Raw genomic sequence first — 21,979 nt, 5'->3', positions numbered from 1 at the left:
TTTTCGAGGACAACACGTTCGCTCTACCACGAGTCATCCTGGCCCGCGTTCGTTTGAACACCCCAATTTGTAACACAGGTCCGATATTACATCGTCGAATGGAAATGTGCAGTCTGATTACCGTTCCGCGTCCATAATAAGACAACAAGATTTGCGGCGCCAAAACGATAGAAGGGAAACAGATGTCATCCGAGCGACGCGAATGAACAATTCGCGTGCACGCGAGCGTCGTTAAAATCGACAATGCGACCTCCCGAGCCGCGTCACGACGATCTCGTTAATATTCGAACGTCACTCGAATCGTTAACGAGATCACAATAGCTGCTGCATTTCCACGGATCGAACAAGCTCCGCTGGCAAACACGAACTGCCCCTTCCTTCGTCCTCGTCTCTCTATCTCTCTCTCTACCTACCTACCTATCCCCTAACCGAGGGAAATGGCGGTCCTCTTTAGCGGCGATTCCGTTTCTTATGCAGCTGCCAGGACCATTCGGGTTTCTCATTATAGACTGGCGCGGGGGAAGAGGAAGAAGAGGAAGAAAAATGAAAAAAAAAAAAGAAAAAAAAAAGAATTAACGATCCATTGGCTTATTGCTTTCCCTTATTCCCATTACAAGACCGACTGGATGAATTCCTTCTTCCAGTGGTCGATCGATTTCCGTGTCCTCTCTCTTTCTCTAGCCGCTCCCGATCGAACGAGAAGTCTTGGAGAGGAACGTTTGATTACGTCGAGAGTTGTTCGAACGTCCTCGTTCCACAATTACGGGGTTAAAGTAAAGCGAGCAACGGGGAAATTTGATGCGATTAAGCTCCCTCCTGGAGCTAATTCGATCGTAACTTACGCAGCGCGGGCCAGCCAACTTTCCAACGAAATACTAGCCGGCTTTGTTTTCGTCGAAGAAACGTCACCCGTATACGGCGAAACGCAACCAATTGGCCGAACTTGGACACGGACGGGATTCGCGCACTCGACCGGTTTTTTCGTCGTTGGATCTGTCATCGCGGATGTGTCACGTGCTTGGAAAAATGGGAACGATTCGATTTGGGCGACACGGTTTGCGGATTCGAGTAGCTCGCGAGTCGACGATTTGCGAAATCGTTTGTACGGGGGACGAGCAATTTCTGTGCACGTCAGCCGAGGGATCAGAACTGTCCCTGAAGGATAAATCCTGTCATACGGTGGATGGAGGTTGTCGGCTCTGTAATGGATAGGTATTCCGCGAAAGTTAACACCGTGGATACCGATACGAAAATTTTTACTTCAACGTGGATCAGATCGCGCGTGATCTATTCGAATTGAACCGGGGAGGGATGGGAAATTGAATGTTCGATACAGTTATGGTATAGAGACAAAGTGGTCGATGCGCAGAGACTGACTACACTGTTGACGAAGAGACAAAATGGTTGACGTTTAGAAATTGAATGCAGTGTTCGGTACACCGTTGATACAGAAACGAATACAGATATTTAGAGCTTGAATGCGCAGTAGAGAATGAGTACAGTGTTGCTATAGAAAGAAATACACAGGTATCTAGAGCTCGAGTGTACTGTACAGTGTTGCTATAAACGAACACACGGGTGTTTAGAGCTCGAGTGTGCTGTACAATGTTGCTATGAAAGAACACACGGGTGTTTAGAGCTTGAGTGTGCTGTACAATGTTGCTATAAAAGAACACACGGGCGTTTAGAGCTCGGGTGTGGGGCACACTGTTGCTATAAATGAACGCAAAAGTGTTCAGAGCTTGAATGTACGATGAAATGTTGCTATAAACGGACTGGCGGATATTTAGAGCTCGAGTGCACGTTACAACGTCGCTATAGAAACGAACTGAGAGATACTTATTAGATGTACGCGTCCTTCTATCGTAATAATTTCCACTGTTGAAAGGTTTCGCAGTTTGAGCGACGTTGACAATACGATGCAAGGTTTGCGAAGCTGTACGCCTGCGAGTGAGTCGTATTCAGAGACACTGGGGCAAAGGAGGATCTAGCGTGCCAAGGTGACGTTGGATTTTAAATATTCGTTCTAATATTAAGTACGCGAGATGGTTACAAAGGATCGACGGGGCGGTTAAGAAAATTCGACAAGTCTTCCGTGAAGAATGTCTTTACGCCGGCAAAATAGCGGAACATCTCGCCAATAATTCTATTTTCACCGCACTTGCTGGTCTTATTTACCGTGAAGCGACGGGATTGACGGAAATGCCGGGAAAAATACAGGAGGGGTGAGATTCAGAGTGAAAAGTATAGGCGATGAAGGGGTATCCAAATGAGGCCAATTATAACGACGATCGATCAGGATTTTATCGCGACACCGCTCGAACGAGCCTCGCCGTAAATCTTTCTTGCATCTCGACCGAGCACCCTCGATTTTCAAGGGGACACAAAGGAGATACAAAGAAGCCACGAGGAAGAGGAAGAAGAAGAAGAAGAAGAACCACCGATGCCTCTTCGATGATGAGGGGCAAACCTTTCACAGACGAAACCCGAGCCAGATGGAACATTACAAGAGTGTGTTTGCCAAACCGGCGTTCCCGCGGCTGATATTATTGACGATCAAGGTATCGTTAACCAGGAGATACCTCTCCGTGGAGCATCTTACATCACGACTATTTGCTTTTACTTAAACTCTGAGAGAATGGCTGAGATTCTGACGGAAATGCAAGGGTACGCTGTACAAACGCAGTTGAATATGCTCGTGGATGGGTACTTGACGTTTGTTTCTTTTTAAAAATAAATAATATTTACTGTAAACATTTTTCCTCGTCGAGGAAATACAAAAGGTTTTACTTTACTCTACCAACGAAGAGAGAATAATTAATATCTCGTCCATCCCGAGAAAGTTTTTTCGAAATGTACCAATTTATCTCGAATTTATTTGCACGAAAAATTAGGAAATTGAGAAAGAAAATATTTATAGTCTACCCCTGACGGTATGAAAGATAGTTTCTGTCACTTTATGAGGACTGTTCAAGTTCGAATGTGGTAATTTTTGAAAATCTTTGGTATCTGAGCACTGAAAGTGGTGTACAGTATTTAACGAATACACGGGACTTTAAAAATAGATTCTGAGTAAACAGCGTTCCAATAAAAATATAAACAATAATGTGAAGAGAAAATTTCGAAGGATGCTACGAAAAATATAATACGCGAACGCAAATTGGAATTAACATTTGTCGTTACACAAAGTAGAATAGGTTTTAGCGACCATATTAATTAATTCCCACGTTGTAACGCAACACTCGTTGTAATTAATACCATTAAATTCATTTAACTATATTTATCAGCATTCGATTTACGCTTGTAGAATGTATAAATTGGCCGAGGTCTCAACAAATACAATTAAATACCTTTAATTATATTAATTGGTTTAATATTAACGTCACACCCTAACGCGGGAAAGGTCACGTTATCGTTTGAGAGATAAAAAAAAAACTACTGGCGGCGAAGTAAGAGAAAATAGAAGCGCGACAAGAAGCTCTTGTGAAGCTGATTCCCCTTAAAGATTTTCCCTTTGAGGGAAAAACGAGGGAAAACTATAACGAGAATATTCTCTAGGACGTCTTCACCTGTTTTTCAATATGCATCAGCACGTTCCCGATGTCTCCTTTGTACGACAAATTAAAACATTAATGTTTCGACCTGTATAAGAAACTTCCTTCGGAACAGTAAATTAAAAATACACGTGCCACGAAGAAAAATGTTTTAGACTTCGAATAATTTACATAACGTGAATTTTTTAACAAAATTCGGTATATAGATTAAAAGTACACCAAAATTATGTACAAAGGGTGATAAACAAATTATGTGCAGGACGAAAATTACAGTTGCAACGATACATTAATCTTTTGAAAAATGAGTAGATTAGGAGGGAAATATTGTAGACAATGAAAAAAAAACAAATAATTACGTAGACGATTGATAATTATGAACGAATGAATTATCGTGTTCCATTTTCTATAGACGTACAATGAAATTATCGCTAATTATGAATGGAATCGATATATTATTTGAACATTGATAAATGCAGAATATTTCCTAGTGAATTATCGTTCGTTCCGATAGAAACGATTTGTTGTTCGATCATACACAGTTTAGGAGAACGACACGATTATACAGATACATGACAAACGTACTCAAAAGCTATCTAATCGTAATGCTATTAAGCGATTATCAGGTACCTGACAATGTTCGTCACAGAACGTCTGTTTCGATCACTGTATGTCAGCAGTATCCCGATAATACTGAGGTACCATAGTAATCGACACGATGTACAAGTGTCCTGAATTCGTTCACCATTTTCCTTCGACAATTTTTCCTACCAGCTCTTGAAAAAAAGAATTCGTAACTTACAAGGGAGTGTGTATTACACTCCTCGTAAGGCTGTAAAACTTTTATCAGAAACATATTTTTCTAACATTGAAAATAAAAATTCTAATTCTACTATCAAAAAAAAAAACATTTCATATGATAATATCAAACGAAGTACCTAACTTCTTTAAAAAAAAGAACTATCGATATTATTCAAATATTATTACCTCTATTATTGTACCTGTCCGTTTAGTAACGATCGTATTTTAGGTAATAATGTGAAATAAAACATCTAGTGTACCACCTTGTTACATCGTGTAAACGCATTTCGATGTAACGACTGCATCGCAACAACGACGCAATTTACACGAATTTATTACATTGGTGTCCTAACAAACAGACTTCGTTACGTGCACAGAGAAATATCGAGTCGCACACGGTCCCGATAACGAAATCTATACACTGCGTATCTACGTAGCAACAAACGTAGTCATTAGAGGTGGACGATATTAATAGTATGTAGATAACCATTTGCTTCGCGAGTGTGCACTTCCACAGATTTACAGACAGGAACGTCGTATTGCTTCCATATATATACTTCCAGCTATGCGGGTACTCGCAGTGTCGGCTCGTACTCCTCGACCAACATTCAAGAACTTTAATCATAAAGTTAATTTTCTACCGCACCGCACCAGCGTGAAGATGTTTCATTAATGTGCGGATCTTTCGGTGCTAGGACGCGTGACGAGAAGTAAAAATTCTTCAAGAAAATATATACAAAAATATTACTCTGACTCCCAACCGTGAATCAATCTCTGATAATTCATTAGCAACTTTTCGATACTTATTTTCGCTAGTTACATTCGCTCGAGTAAATGTAATTTAAAAGTATTTTTAATCATTCAACGAACGCTGTGAGTTTCACGAGGGAAAAATTCATAAAAATATATTCAGAACGCGATGTGTAACCGTTCGGAATAAAATACGAGATATCTCTCGAGATATTCATTTTTCGGCAAACCGGTCGTCTGGCCAACTGATTTTTTTAACTTCTTCCTCCTTATATATATATATTTTTTCCCCGCCGATGTGTACACCACATTACTTTCCATCAAAGGCCACAAAGAACTCGTTCACAAAATTTCCCCGTACCTCGAATAGTTTCCAAGATAACATCAGAAGGGTGAAACTTTCGAGGGTAGTTCCGCCCCTAAAATATGAGTTTCCGTGGTTAAAAAAAAAATACACGCCCCTTAGTTTCTACCGGTCTGGTGCAAAGCTTCTTCGACGTGGACGTGGGTTGTTTCTGTTCGTTGAAGAAAAACAATTTTTCAAATTTCCGTGACGAGAGAACCGTGCGTCCCCTTTTGAAATACTACAACGACGAACGAAAACTTTGTTTGCAAATCTTCGATCCATCGTTGCTACGAGATCACCATGGAGCAACAGAGAAGCGGGTATAGTCATCGCGACACTTACCACCATGTCAGAGCCACTCTTGGAGGCGTCGCTGACGGCGGAGGGGCTCCTTTCGACAACGAGGCCTCCGGGTACCGGTGTTGAGGTCGGTGTGGGCGTCGGTGTGGGTGTCGGTGTCGGTGTTGCCGCCGAGGTGGTGCTGGCTGGTTGGCTAGACTTCGGGGTCGGCGCTGGTGTAACGACGGACGATACTGACACCGATTGATCCTTGTCGGAGCTGGTCTGGTTGGTCGCCGCACCGACAACGCCGCCGATGATGGACGCACCTGCTCCCGCGGCCGTTGTCGAACTCGAACCTCCGGACAATTCATCCGTCGGCAAGGAACTCCCAATGTCTGCCGACAGAATAGCCACAGAGTGGTTAGAATCGTTATCAATTGGGGGACGAAATGCTACCTCGACGAGTAACGTTCAATTCTTCGGGGAACCCTGGGGTTAAGAGATGTCCCTCCTTTACAATGCCCTGAAACGTCTCACCTTTTTAATAACCTACAATTTCCTACCTTTTTAATACCTTGAAATGTCCCACCTTTTTACTACCCTGAAATGTCCCAGCTTTTTACTACCCTGAAACGTCCCAGCTTTTTACTACCCTGAAATGTCCCAGCCTTTAATACCGTATGTCCCACCCTTTGAATACCCTGATATTTTTCAACCGTGAAAAATTAAAACGGTTACGCACAAGTTGCACGGTGAGACTGTTAATATTCCACCTGGTAATTGAATATCTAATCGAGCTATTTTATTCGTTTTAGTTAGTTTGTGTGGCACGTTTGGTAACTGTGCCTCAAACAGTTAACTAGGTGACCAGGTTAGGTCAGAAATCGAACCGATGTGAAACATCGGGAAGGAGAGGGCTTACAGCCATCCCTGAGGTTCCAATGTAACACATCGGGTTGGATTTATTAATAATGTGATATTTTTGATAGAAAAATACAGACCCTAAGTAGACTTATTGGTAAGACACATCTGGCACAAGATCTTGGACCGACAGATGTGGAATATCGAATTATTAAAAGTATTCTTTTTTATTATTAAATCGTGAACTGACTCGGGAGCAATACACGTGTTACCGAGTTAAATGTTTGTTGTGTGTTTCGAGGATGTTGTAATGAAACGAATTTTGAATCAATTGGAGTTGTAGTGTCGATAGGCTGGTATTGAACGAGAATTTTCAGAGACTCGAATTAGTGCAAGAGGGTTGAATTTTGGACCATTTGCAAAACATTTGTCATTTTTCTATTTTTTTTTTTTTTCTTTCAGAATGGTAAAATTTGTATTTAATTTATAGCGTAAAATATACGGTCGTTGACTGTAATTTGCGCGAAACAAGTTTCGAATTAAAGCCTCGTTCCAGTTTGTTTTAGTAAATTTGCAATTTGTTTGTATGCACACTATAGCTAATCTAGTTTAATGCACGGTACACGTAATATACTTCTGGATCCCGGAGTTATTCGAAACTTCTGCGTGCCCCGGAGTTCGTATTCGCCAATACTTTGGTCACCGGTATCATATTTGAAATTTCCCAACTAGTTCAATTACTCGCGTGCATTTTCTAAGTAAGTTTATGATTAATATTCCACGTCGTGGAAATAGAAACATGACGTACGAGTCATAATGGCGAGGCATTGCGAACAGCTTCCGGCATACTAAATGGTATCACGTCGAATTGATAATAATTACTGTTTCAAAATAATATAAAAAAATTGAAAATAATTTTTTTCCATCGAGTGTCGACACTGACTTCTATCTAAATATCATTTTCTACACTGTTCCTAGATTAAACGTTCCTTGTTTAAAAATGAAAAACGAAATTATTTCGTAAAATCGCGTATCAATATTAATTATTAAATTACTGATTAAAAATCAACGCGCAATAGAGAATGCAAGAGAAGGTTATTATTAGAGAAGATATTATTTATATAATATTTTAAATGTCACTGAATTTATGTTGCATAAATTATTCTAATTTTATGTTACACTTCACACCGGCGCTGCGAGAGTGTTGTTTATTTGGTCTTGTTTGTTGGACAACAAAGCGGATCAAAGCATAGATCGGTCGTGAGATCAGAAGGGCGAATTATAAGAGAGAAAAAAAAAAGTATAGAATGTAAATTACCTTGGGCGCTTCTTGCTACGACCAACTCAACCAGACCACGTGCCTTCTGAAGAATCGAGATTGCCTGCTCATGAGAGATGTTCGAGTCTAGTGGCTGTCCATCTATCGCCAATATCTGATCCCCTTCTACCAATCGACCATCACTGAAACAGAGCAGTAAAAAAGCTTTAATGAAAAAACCAACAACTGGGATGAGTAAAACTCTATCATAAATATCATATTCCTCTTGAGATTTCCAATAGATTTATCGACAAACATACAACCTCCATGTTGCCCACTCGTAACTTGCACACTTATTAAAGAAGAATACGATTTCTCGATTCTTTCTTTTTTCGAGTAGATGGAAATTTTAAATTCGAAAAAATTTCATTTTCACCGTTAAATAAAATCGCGACCCGGTCAACCGAAAACGAGACTCTACGTACAACGAAGTTACATACAAAATACAATCATTTATACGTAACAGGATCAATGATGCGGTTCACTGTAACGAAGCGAACCGGTTTTCTGTTAAACGAAATTCAATCGAACCGATCCACTCATACGTCCCTCGGCCATTAGAATCTATTAACCACGCTAATTGAGATGGTCACGATTAAACCAGCCGTATTTAAATGCCATTTTCGCAGATGGATGTGAATTAATTGTAATTTGATGTAATCAATACAGAAAATGTATCCGAATGTACGTCGAGTGACGTGTGTATTGCGAATGAACGTGCAATCATAACACGAAGAATTGTCTCTCGGAACGAAACACCGAGACATTGAACGTACAAAGGGGGGAGAAATAATGATTAAAAATAAATTACATTCACGATGTAAGGGGATCTTGGCGCGAAATTCGTACCGTAGAGTGTACCTGCGTTCGTTAAAATTTGATATCTCACGAGAATTGGGATATGTCGAGTACGTCGTAAACTCGGTCGTAACATGTCAAAAAATATGAAATTCAAAAGCGAGATGCAACGCGACAAGACGCTCGGCGATTTCTGACAAGACGAGGATCCGTTTTTTTTTTTTTTTTTTTTTTGAATCTGTTCCAACTGCGCTTTGTCCGCGCAGATGTGCCTTTATTAACGAATTCCTTCTCTCCAGATTTTCGCCAGCTTTTTTCCAGTCGAATTAATTCGTCGCCTCGACGGAACCGTGCAATCACATCGATGCGTCGAAAGCAGCGAAAGTACGTATAATGAAATTTCGTCGTACTCCCAAAGTGCCCGTTTTCGTTTCGATTCACGCACGTGGAAACCCTAAGTACCCTAAAGTACAGTGCAATTGTAAAAGAAATTCCGAATATTTCCATTGATTTTCCCAAAATAATTTTCGAAAACTATTCATCGATCTGACGGATAATATCCAAGAGAAAATACTTTTCCAATCGTTAATTCGATATTTAAAGGCAAACAATTCTTCGAAATGTACAAAAAATGGCTACAACGTGGGAACAACGACGCACGTGTTTACCAGCAACTTTTTTCGTTCCCGATCCACCGTTCGATTGGCTCCCACATGTTACGATTCGCGGCGCGCAAATAGTAAAAATGATTACGCGAGGGAGAGAGAGTTTCGTCGGTCCCTATTCGATCGAAATATCGCGAAGCCACGGTAGATACGACGAATCGAGGGTATTTCCTTTGGAGAAATTTAGAAAATGTCATCGGCTCCTTCGCATCGGCCACGCGAGGTGGTTATTTATCGGGCCAATGCGCACGCTTAAGCGTTCACAGGGGTGAAAGCTTTACCCCGGCAAAGGGGTATTTAGTGGCCCGATAGCGGTTGCGTTACCTAATTTCCGCCAAAGCGAATTTCGCTACCTCTAGCCCCCGCTAACGATACTGCGTCCCGTGTACGGGTAATCTATGCCCCGAATTTTCCTGGATCAAAGGCACGACGAACCGTGACATTGTCCGTGTCGATGTACCGTTCCAGATTTCACCATGGGAAATACGATCGCTCGCCACGCCATGCGCCGTAATTCCGCGTCGACACGAAGCTACGACGCGGTGGAAATTAATTGAAAAGTTCTCGTTCCGATGGAGAGAGAGAGGGGGAAAAAAAAAAGAAAAAATAAAAGGTCCAAAGAAAACCGATACAATGCAATAGATTGCACGCGCTGCGCGAAACTCGTTGACTCTGGAATAGCGTACTCGTCGAATTGGAAGAACGATTCGTACGAAAGAGATTGATAATCTTAATTGTCCTCTCATTATTATTTGCGACCGTGTCCCGACCGCTCGACCCAAGTTTTCCACGCCATGAACACTGCGGTTTGATGGAAACCCGAAGGGGCCACTGCCGCTTGAAAAAGAGGAGAGAATTCTTGTGAAAGGAAGCAATTTATCGAAACTTTAAGCTTGCGCTATTGAAGAACTTTCAAGACGTAATTACAGGACTGACGAGAAAGACTCTTCGGGCTTTCAAGTACGTCGCAAACAGTTTGTACACCGAAGTATATAGATTTACTTAATTATGTATTTTGTTTGGGTTCGTTCCAACGTTGTAAAATTTTTCCCTCGCGAAGGGGAGGCGAAGGATCTTTCGAGGATTTCGTCGATACACCGATTATTTCGGTACGCGCGCGACACGATGGAGAAATAATAAAAAAAGAAAAAACAAAAAAAATGGTAACAATGGGACCGATTTTTCAGGCGAGGTCTTTATCAGGTTTTTTCCTTTTTCCTTTTCTTTCGCCGTACGTTCATCATCGATGCAAAAACTGAACCAAGTAGAACAGAAAAATATTGCCCTGAGCCTGACGTCGTACGTAAAAAACTGCCTACAGCGCAAGCCGATTTAGTGAATCGGAAGGAACCAATTCCGCTCTACGATGATGAAGGACCATAAATGCCAACAAAGACCCGTAAAGTACTGCAACAATTGGGCTACGAAGTTCTCCCTCATCCGCTTTACTCCCTCGGATCTCTCCTACAGATTACCATCTATTTAGAAGTCTCGACAACTTTCTGGAAGAAAAGCGACTGGCGAGGCAAGACAATAGGAACTACAAAGAGTTCGTTGAATTTAAAACCAGCCATTTCTATGAATCGAGGATTGAACAATCCATTACGGGTTAATGAAGTCACAACGGCACAATTTGATTAACAAACAACTTTTCGGGTACTAGATTATTATAAAGTTATAACGTGTACATGAAAGGCAACGTCACAATTGTCAATAATTGTAGTAAAAATTCTGTATGTATCGGACTCGTAAAATGAACTGTAATTAAAATGCGGATAGTATTATGTGCATCGTGGTAAATGAGTATTTAAATAAATTATTCAGTTATTTGCATTAATTTTCAAACTGCTTATTAATATGTACAGGGAACGCATCACGAGTATAGTGATATTGGTTATTATAATAAATCCCTTATTTGCATTAATTTGCACAATTTGAACAAGGTGTACGTATCTATTTAAACGTACGTATACCCCAATACGATGTACCGTAGAAAAATAGAGAGACCAGACTCGAAGGGAAATGTGGACTGTATTGGGTCAGACACTTCGATCTGAAATAACATTTCTTTAAAAATTACTCAACACTGTCCACAATCTACTTACTCGTTGCAACCACGTTCCTTTTAAAACGACACTGATCTCTCCTTTTCCCTGATACGTAATTCTGTCTAAATATTTACCATCGATACATATTTCGTTATAATAACCAACGTCACCGTTGACGATACCAAATATTTCACTGCCAAAAATTCCTATAGTAAACCGAAGAGTTTCAAAATTAAATGCTTCGAAAACTGACAACTATTTCACTTCTCCGGCAAATTTTCCTCTCCGAGCGTGATTAAATAGGATATTTTATGAGCAAACATGCCATGCATCAATAGGAACAGAGTTCCTTCAAAAAATAATTGTGACGGCATCGTGTGTAGAAGGGAGAAGAACTGATGCACCCCTAGCTTCTTTGACTGCAACTCGTAAATTATGAATACCACGAATATTGCGAGACAGTTCTTGAAGCTTCAGAGGGTGCTTTCACCGGAGAGAAGCGAGGCTCGCTAACGGACGGAAAACCAGTTGACGTTTCCCGATGGAGGTAACGGTTGTGTGCGCTAGAATTTTAAGAACACCTCTAAGCTGGCTCTCGCATTTAAATTCGCCACGTGTACCGGTGGCTCCCGGAATGTCCGCGGTGACTTTGTTCGTCTCTTATTTACATCATAAAACGACCACGTTGTCCCGCGTTATTCCGCAATCGACGAGATCGTTATCGTGCAAGCCTTTAACCTGAATGCGGATGAACTTCGATATCCATAGGCAGGTATATATCGTTCATCTATTGAAAACCACGCCTGAGAAATTTTTATCACTTCGCTTGAACGTCGCGAGTTCGCAATATGCAACGAAAACGAGGAAATTTGATAATGGAAATCATAAGTATAGTGGTACATTGCATACAATTATAGTAGTACACGATATAATAAGTATAATAAAAATAAATAAGTTGTATATTGTTGCTTGAAAATTATATTAAACGAATTTTGATTCTTGATTTGTCTGTTGCTAATTAGAACGATGAAGTATTATTGTAACGCAATGTTACGTTTCTCGTTTATTTTTGGATAATTTTTTGTAGAATTTCTTAAGAACCAAACCGATGGAGTGTGTAAAGTTCGGTTATATGGGAAACCGATAACCATGACTCGTGTCTAGATTAGCTTTGAACGTTCGGTAGTTAACATAGTTATAATTACATGTATAGTGCCTCATTAAGGTTAAGGGAAGTGCAACAGTTTCTGGTTAAATTAGCTTTGTGTTCTAAATAACTATCGTTTATAGTCATTTAGGAACTTCCTGGAGTACAGTATTGGTAACAATGAAACTTTATTAATCGATCTAATGTACCTTTACGATTAAGTAAATTTCTTCTTCTAAATTCGACGGTATTAAATTACGTAAAGAATATTGAAAATGGTAGAGTGAAGCACATCAAAGCAATGCACGTGGAATGTTCAAGTTTGGTTTTATAAAAAAAAAATATATATATAACACAACGGAGGCTGCGTATCGCAATATGCTGTCGAACTCTAAGCTCTATTCTTAGTGGTTTGGGAGAAATGTAATCTCTCTCTCGAGCAGGACGTAAAACGTGAATTATGTTTCCTAAAGGCGCCGTCGCTCGATATTCCCCTATAGTGATTCATCATCGTTCATAATTTAATGCGACAACATAATGTCCCGCTTATAGCGATATCAAACCGTGAACCGACCGTTCTTAATCCTTTCTGAAGCTACACGACCCTACATCCTCCATCGAGTACCGTTTACATAATAAATTTCTCTCGATTCACGGACCGATATTGTTTGACGTTCGTTTTATCAATGACATTCTACGAAGCAAGATAATCGGAGTCGGCCACGTCGTTCGTGTGAAAACTGAAATTTTTATGTTCGCTCGTTACAGCTTCGTAAAAACACTATCAACGAATTGGTGAGGTTTTCCCGGTGAAAATGAGCCCAAACACGACCACATTCGGACAATTTTTAAATATAAGTATTTTGCGCACGGCGCTCATACTATACCTTGAAATATGTAAGTTGATCCGAATGTAGTCGTGTTTGGACTCGTTTTTGACAGGAAAACCTCACCAATCTAACGATGATATTCTCATAAAGATACAATGACAACAGTGACTAGAAATGATATCAGTTTCATCTAAGCGGGGTGAAATTCTTACGAATGAGAGGTATATCATTCGAAGCAGATTGTCGAAAGAGGTTTCCTGACATTACTATTGGAATTCTACTGTAGAAATACGTAATAAAATAGCTTAATATTTATATTAAAATTATCGTTTCAACGACAGCCTTTTGTAAATAATATTTTTTACCGGCTGCTTGTTCAGGTCGGTGAAACAGCTAACAATTTTAAACTTTTATTTGGCTGAATAGTTTTACTCTTTATCTATAGTGAGTGTAAGAGGCTTGCGCCAGACTACATAGTAAACATCTCCTCCACATTTTCATTCACATACTCCCCCTTTTCATCCACCTTCGGCTTTTAAATATTCCCGTCTTTGCTTCTTCCTTCCCCGACTTAGAGAGTGAATCTCGAGTATTCCTATAGGCTACACATTCGAGACCATGAACATGGCGTCATGGACGATAAAATCTCGACGACTTTCGACGAATTCCGCTCCCAGGAAACCAAGATTTCATTCAACCGTGAACGCGATCATGCCAAATGGAAGCAGCGAGGTTAAATGGGGATAGATTTACCCGACATAAGACCACGGTACTCCCGATTTCGTCGGGTTACTGAATTCTACGCGTCTTTCAAAACTTTCGCGGTGGATATAGCTCCAGATGCACTCAAAGCGTCGACTCGACAGTATTGAATCGTGTTACGATATAACGTTTCAATTCAAGAGCCCAAGAACAGATCTCGAGAGTAACGGTCTCGAGAGGGCAAGATTGAACCATTACACTTAAATTAATATTACTCGGGATGCTTCGAAACGACAGACTACAAGTTAGCTAGGTCGCGGTTGAAGCGAAAGGAATTGACCGCTCAAGGTCACCGAGGAGCTATCCCCACCACAAGTTTCGTTACTCCTTTCATCTTTCGTAGCTATTTCAGAAACTAGCGAACCGATTAACTTGAAATTTTGCACACGTGTAAAGTGAATGTCTCGCTACGATCTGACCTAGAATTAAGTCAATATCTGCAATACTTTTCCCAAGGCTCGCAAGAGTTGCAAAATTAAAACTCAAAATGAAACTTTTTCAATAGTTACAGTTAAATACTGAAACTACAAAAACTGGGGAAAATGTATTGATTGAAAGTTTTACGGTATAGAAAATTATTAACTTGATTTTGGGAATATTACATTGTTTTATAATATTTAAGGTATAAATTGTGAACAGGAGAAGAATTGTGGAAGTACTTGTAAAAAGATAAAATATACGCGACGATGAACTTTCAAAGGACAGTATATCTACGAACAGATCACGAACTGAAGTAACACGAAGTAATGCGGTGAATTGGACTGCGGTAAGGCTAATTATTTCCACCGATCGATCGCTACTGATCATTTCCAGGTACTCCAAATAAACCAATCGAACGCGAGACTAAATGATATTGACCTCACGGGACTTCACACCTAATCATTATCCAGTTCTAATTAATCGTCCCCAATACACAGAACAGACACTCGACGATAGAACGTGAAACGAAATTCCACTGTTTCCAACGACATAAATTGTCCGCTTTTTCGGATCACCATTTCGAATTACGACATTTTGTGTCACATTCACGTTCATTGTAGCGTCTTCTAATTGCTGTATCGGTCTGCTTTTAACTTCTTCAGAAATACTGACGCATACGTGTACACTTAATTTCTCAAATTTTAAATAATTCATCACGAACGTAACCGCTACAATTGTCAATAAATATTCGCAATTAAATTTTTCACTGATACAATATTGTCGCGAAGCTGATAGATTTCGATATAGATTGGAATTTTTGTTCGTTTCGAACGGAACAATTTCTCCCGAAGAGGCTGAACTCTTTTCAAAAAAAAAAAAAAAAAGAAAAAAAGAGAAAAGTTGGTCAAGCTCGCGTGCTCGTTCAATATCGATCGAAAATAATCTACGGCCATTTGCAGGTTTATTCTATCAGGGGCCAACAGATGCAAACAGTTATGAACGCAGTTCGTTCGCAGGCGTTCAAATTTTTCCACCATTCGTCCTGTATATCTACTTGAACGCGATTTTATTTCAGCGATTGTAATTCAAACAGTGACGCAAACCAATATCGGTTTCAACTTCATTTTACATCGCGGTCTGGTCCAAGATAGAACTTGTATACAGCGTTACGTAAATCAAACCCTCGTAAATAAAATTCCATCAATCTTCCTAAACTATTTCACGAAATGAAAAAAATGCCACTGACTCTTGGCTGAACATTTTATTTAACAATTCCGCTGTACTTTTTCTCCTTTTCTACTCGTCACAGAAGGGAAACTGTTTCGCGTAAAACTCGCAAAGAAGTATAATATCGAGAAAGTAATTTTCATCTTGCGAAAAGCTTCTCAAGGGGTGGAAATGTTTTAGTGCAGACAGGAGGAGTATCGTAAAACAGTACCTCTTTGTTAATGTTTAATTATTAATTCACAAGGGAGGCGCTCGCTTCGGAAGAAGGGCAGAACGAAGGGTACTGGCTATCTTTTCTTTCGTAGACTTATTAATAATTCGCCAAGCAAAAACCTGACGTTCGAGAAAAGCGTACGACAAAAAGATACTATTCCGTGTCGCGTGATACGGGCGTGTTGAAAAATTCAATTAATTTTCATCAAGAGAAACCCTTTTTTACTACCTTCGCGAGTGTAATTCAAAATTTCACCCGACACCGCGTGAGAAACCTTTCGGTGGACAAATAAGAAGACCATGTGTAGGAAGAAAACAATAAAAAATATCAGTAACAAAATTGAAATTTTTACGAAACTTTCAACCCTTCGGTATCACAAAATTTGTTTCATCGTTACTCCTCTCGATTTTCTGACGCATATTTTTAGTCTGTATCTCGAGTACACGATTTTTCAATAAACATGTCCGAATTAAGTTCAAGAGCCTTCAAGCTTGAACTTGTACAACGATGAAAAATAAAAAATCGAAAAATATTCGTTGGCAAATTTGTTTTTAATTATTACTCCAATTATTCGACAAATTGAATATTTTTTTCTCCAATTGCGCAAAGAGCAGTGTTGTAAAAATAAACATTTGTAATTTTTTAAACGACTTGATTACAATACATAACTCTCTACTTTACTTTAAATAGTCTTCACCGAACAGTGAAACAAAAACCCAAAATAATACATATCGTAAATAAATATTTGCAACCAATAAATATTACATTACCTTCAAGTGTCTTAAAACACCTTAAACATTTTTCAGTTAAAAAATAAGAATCGTTACATACTCCTGAGTTGCATCTAATTGAAAATCGATCGACGAGTTGCGATCGCGAACACAGCAAAAAAGAGACGAATCTCTCTTCTGTTCCACATTGATTCACTGCTAAATCCGTAACTGTCGATACATTTAAAAATTTGTCGACATCGAATTGATCCGAATTCCGAAAACAAACCAAATGCAAGTGGAAAGAATGTAGCTTGATACCCTGATCGTCGACGTTTCCAGCAGGAACTGTTGCTTCTAGCGTTATAACGGGATTCTCCGAAGATTGTTTGTCGATACTGGCTACGATCATCCGTCATTCGTTTCGAAGGCACATTTCTGCGTGCGTTTGTGTCAGTCCATTCTCCACACGGACGATACAGTCTGCTACGACTGTACCCCAAGCTGTGTCGAGTTCGAATCAATAACGAATCTCTCACCCTTCTAGCCCCCTGCCCGTTTCCCGCCCACTTCTCGCTCCTTCTTTTCCTTCTGCTATACCATACAACCTCGTTCTTACTGTTTCTGTTTCTATTTCGGTGACTCCTGACCGAAGAGACCAGAGAACAACGTGCACGTGAAGCAACACCCACCGTTACTTCGTGAGATCTCGATCACCGAGGAATTCGATCGAGATCGCGTCCACTTAGCGATCAGCATCCAGAAGGGAGTTTCGTCACGTGGAAATACGTTTCACAATTGAGACAATTTATCAAGCAACCCTTTTAACGTGTTCACGATAGAGTAGACAAAGAGGTAATATTTCATTCACGATGATAGCAGAATGGACGCAACGAGAAACATCACGCGTGAAAGAAAAAATGGGATCGAAACCAGAGGGTCGGTTGTGTGTTCACTTGGCCAGAAAACTCATTAAACGTAACGTAATTGTGTCAGTACGAAGTTAGGGGGTCCAAACAGACAGACCAAAGGATCCAACTCGCTTTTAGTTACTCTATTATATAGATAGGTCCACTGGAAGAGTTACTGACATACTGTAGGGTAGCTGCAAACTTATTGACTAGAGTAGTCCAAACTAACTTAAACCGAAGGAGGCGTTCGAGCAGCCAATTCGATAGAGTAAAATTTAATTTTAAGCAAACTGCAGTAGACGAATTCACTGGGAGGATTCCTAAGATACTACGCGGTAGTGGTTATAGATTTGCCAGCTTCTTCCAAACGGTCGTAAATTAAAGGGGGATCCAAACAGACGACTCAAAGGAACACTTACTGTTAAGTAAACTATATTAAACCGGTTTACCGGTACCGTTCACTGCGAGGATTATTGCCATACTGTATGGTCGCTACAGACATGCTGATTAGATCGCAAAGTGACTTCAACCGGAGGGATGTTCGAACAGTCGAACCAAAGGACTGGAGCTCTGTTTCAATTAAATTGTATTCGATGCAAAGGATACAGAGACATCTTAAGGTAGCTACACGGGTAGTTATACAGAGTAGATTATACCAAACGAGCTTAAACCAGAAGAGGAAAGTCCAAAGGTCAATTTAAAAAAATCCAAGTCAATTTTAACCGAACCGTATTGAATTGATTCGCTTCAAGGGTTACCAAGGTACGCTAACAGTGGCTAGATATCTCGAGTCAATACAAAGTCTTCGAAAGTGCACGCTCTAAGGAAGCAGTCTTATCAGTTATCTTTTTCTATAAAACGAGGTGAATGCCGTGTAAACGTTTCATCCTGTATCCGTCCAATGGAGTACCAAGCTCGTTCTCCGTGAGAAAACGTACAGTTCGAATGGTACCCTTTTTGGTAATTTGTTGCAACAGTACACACTAGCCTGACACTGTGTATAAATCGACCACTGTAACTTGAATAAATCATTGTCGATCCGACTCGTGGATCTCTTCACTCCAACGTCCAACACGATTTATATCCTCAAGTCCCCCGGTAACCCAACCGACCAAAGAAACGCAAGAAACTGTACAGATCGCTTGAAAAATGGAGTAAAACGAGTGATTTATCTTTTCAACGTTTTGAAAAAAGAAAAAAGAAAAAAAAAACAAGAAACAAGAAACCGTACCCGGGAGAATCATCGGACGTACTGACAAATACGTTACGACGAATAAAATAAATAGCGATAATGTAGGACAGTTAATGTATACATTTCAACGAAATCTTCAGTGGCACGAGGAACGTTTCTTTCCTCGACCCTGTTTCCCAACCCTCGTAAAATCGACTGTTACAAACAGTGGCTCATGGTGCTGTAAATTTATCAGTATCGCGAAGCAACAGCAGCTGCAGCAGCAGGTTTTCTCGCTAGCGGGTCATATAACTCTTTAATGCCCTGAAAGCAACCTTGCCTCGCGAGAGCTTTCGTTTATTCCGGTTTCAAGACCCCCATATCACGCGATTCTTTTATCCTTCGTAGAGAAATACCTTTGTCCGAGGATTTAATTTTCACGGTAAACACACGCGGAATATACAAAGCGTCCGTTGCGTTCATTTTGCCCAATGATCCGTTAAACGACTAACATTTCGCGTCTGTTCAACCTACGTACGCTCGGGGAACCAAATGGGTCCTCTTGTTACTGCTGAACATTTTTTACATTTTATTCTCCGCGTATCTTTCATTCGTGCAACATGTCGCCGAGCTCGTCCGCTCCATTACGGGAATCCAACTCGCAATATTTTTAAAAACCTAAGATACACAAACGTGTAAAGTTCCACGGTTTCGGATCGTCGTACGGAGTGTACAAATATACCTTTGGAATATTTTTCTTTGAAATCAACCGGAAAGGGGACCGTTTTAATTGAGTAATTTCCACCGTGTTCGTTCTGCCCAATGATCCAGCAAACGAGTAATATTTGACCGTTGTACGTTTACGAAATGCATTCTATTTTATCGCGCGAGAGGTTCGCGAAATTTTATCCATCCGTTTTTTTGTTTTTTTTTTTAAATTAACCGCGAGTAAGTACAACCGTTGGAAAAATTCAGCTCTCGATATTTTCTGAAACACGAAACGCACAATGTATCAAATTTTAACGCTCGAGCCTTCCGACGTATATATTGTATAAATATATATGCATCTCGTTCGAAATATTTTTCTCTAAAAGCAACCGATCGGGAACTATTTTAGTTGGCAATTTCCAACACGGCCGTGCACATCGAACGCAGAAATTGCAACATATTGCGGCAGAATTCGTAACAGGAATATCAAATTCAGTCGACGTATAATTTGAATACAAATGGACTGGTAACACAGACCAGTCTCATCAAGTTTCCGTACGATGCAGCGGAGGATCGATTCGCGGCGGAAAGTATTCCAAAATATCAGAGAGTCTTTCTTCGCTTCTCGGTATACGATGTCGATGATACGCAGCTGCGACAACAAAATGTATTTGCATGCACGGCGTACAATCGGACGTCGTTTCGACCGTATGTTTCGCGAGGCATGACAACAAGCTTCGTTACTTGCGAATTATAAATTATAAATAACGAAGAAGAAAAAACTTAAACCAAAAGAAAAAAGAAAACCAAACAGAGAGAAATATGAAAAATCGAAAGAAACTTATTATTTCCTTGCAAACGAGTGAACGTAATGAAACGTTTCTATTGTTACACAAGAATATTGGCTTTTGGTAGAGATCAAAATGAAATATTTCATTTGATCGTTTTCGAATTTTTACGTAAAAATTTCGAATTTACCATTCTCTTTCCATTAACCCGGAAAGAATCGTAAATAGTGTCTAATAATACCGTACGAACTCGAATAAATATCTCTTGATAACCAGCGTTGTTTGCCTGCTCCGATAAGCAACGAGATATGTTCATAATTGACAATATTCAAAAACGTTTCGACGTGGCCTGATCGTTATTAATGGCGCGGGGTGGGAACGATATCCGCGGGAAACGATATTTTTCGCTCCCATCTGGCCACCGTCGCGTAAATCGCTTCGATAAGATTGATTCGGCATCAAATCGTCGTTTCCATATAATGGACGCCAGGAGCGCGGCACGCGGGCGTCGCATCGTAAATCGAGTTACTCGTCGACATATTTCACCGTTCCCGCGATCTTCTATTATAAGACGCGGGGGAATGTTAAATTGGGGTTTCGACGAGGTATTCGGATCGTTTTACGATCGCTTCTCGCCAACGAGTTTACAACGATCTCGTGTGTTTTCATTTTCGCGCGATGTACGCGGGACGCCGGTGCATAAATCGTCGCGAGCTCCCCACGGAAATTGTTAACAACGGAACGAAAGTTTCGCGTAACGTTACGGGATCTACCGCGTGGACAGCTGTCGGGCTTCGTTTCGCATAAAGGCAAATATAAAAAGATGTTTCGCACGGGGAGAACGATATAAAGAGATATTTGACACGAAGGACAATACGAGAAGATATTTCGCGCGGAGGACGATATGAAATGATACTTCCCGTAAAGGACGATGTAAAAGGGAGATTTCGAATCAAAGAAATATCTGATTTGTACGACCACGTTAACAAGTAGAGTATACCGATACGTGGGTTGAACGTGTATGCGACTAACGGGTAACAAAGTATCTTCGCGCGATCTCGCTTTCGGTCGATCTTGGACTTTTTATTTTACCAGTCTTGATTTTCTTTGCGTAAAATGACTCGTTATGGTTATTCAAATACAAAAACGAGAGATATTCATTTCGTAGAGAGTGAATCGGATAAATTACCACCATTATTTTCACTGTTCGTGGATCGATCAAGATTATTCACCAGAGATATTTTCAAGATGAAATTAAATTTTGTATTTAATTTATAACGTCAACTTCGATTCATTTCTCTGTACCTGTATCGTTTAAATGCGGGACAGTGTATGTTTACGAAAAACTTTGTATTCCCTTTTATTAAATTTTTGATAGCCTACATTTCATTTCATTTTCATGTACAATCCTGTATCATTATTCTTTGTTAATATCGGACAGTGTATCTTTACAACGAAATTTGTATTTCCTTTTATCACATTGCCGAAATGCCCCGAGTTTGATTTTATTTACGAGGCATAAACAGGTTCGTTCACCCAATCCTTGGATAGAACCAGACCTTCTTCCATTTATCAAAGGAAAAGAGTCTTGACGAACCCCAAATGACCATGAAAGAATTTTATCGACGTTCTTAGTAGGTCAGATAACAGCTCGTAACGCTTCATATGAAC

At 40.0% G+C, this 21,979-nt stretch overlaps 1 protein-coding gene across 2 annotated transcripts in view; it reads right to left on the bottom strand.

Moving 5' to 3' along the window:
* LOC143149418 (multiple PDZ domain protein) overlaps positions 1 to 21,979 on the bottom strand; it is a 123,417-nt gene that overhangs the window by 62,483 nt on the left and 38,955 nt on the right. For both annotated transcript variants that reach the window (XM_076316754.1, XM_076316753.1), the window contains 2 exons: positions 7,910 to 8,052; positions 5,791 to 6,125 (listed from right to left, as the gene is read on the bottom strand). In XM_076316754.1, coding sequence (XP_076172869.1) covers positions 5,791 to 6,125; positions 7,910 to 8,052 — 478 coding nt within the window. The remainder of the gene's footprint in view (positions 1 to 5,790; positions 6,126 to 7,909; positions 8,053 to 21,979) is intronic.

The sequence above is a fragment of the Ptiloglossa arizonensis genome, chromosome 7 (assembly GCF_051014685.1).
Source record: "Ptiloglossa arizonensis isolate GNS036 chromosome 7, iyPtiAriz1_principal, whole genome shotgun sequence".
Lineage (NCBI taxonomy): Eukaryota > Metazoa > Arthropoda > Insecta > Hymenoptera > Colletidae > Ptiloglossa > Ptiloglossa arizonensis.
The sequence above is the reverse complement of the archived record's forward strand: the minus strand, read 5'-3'. Positions and strand labels throughout refer to the sequence as shown.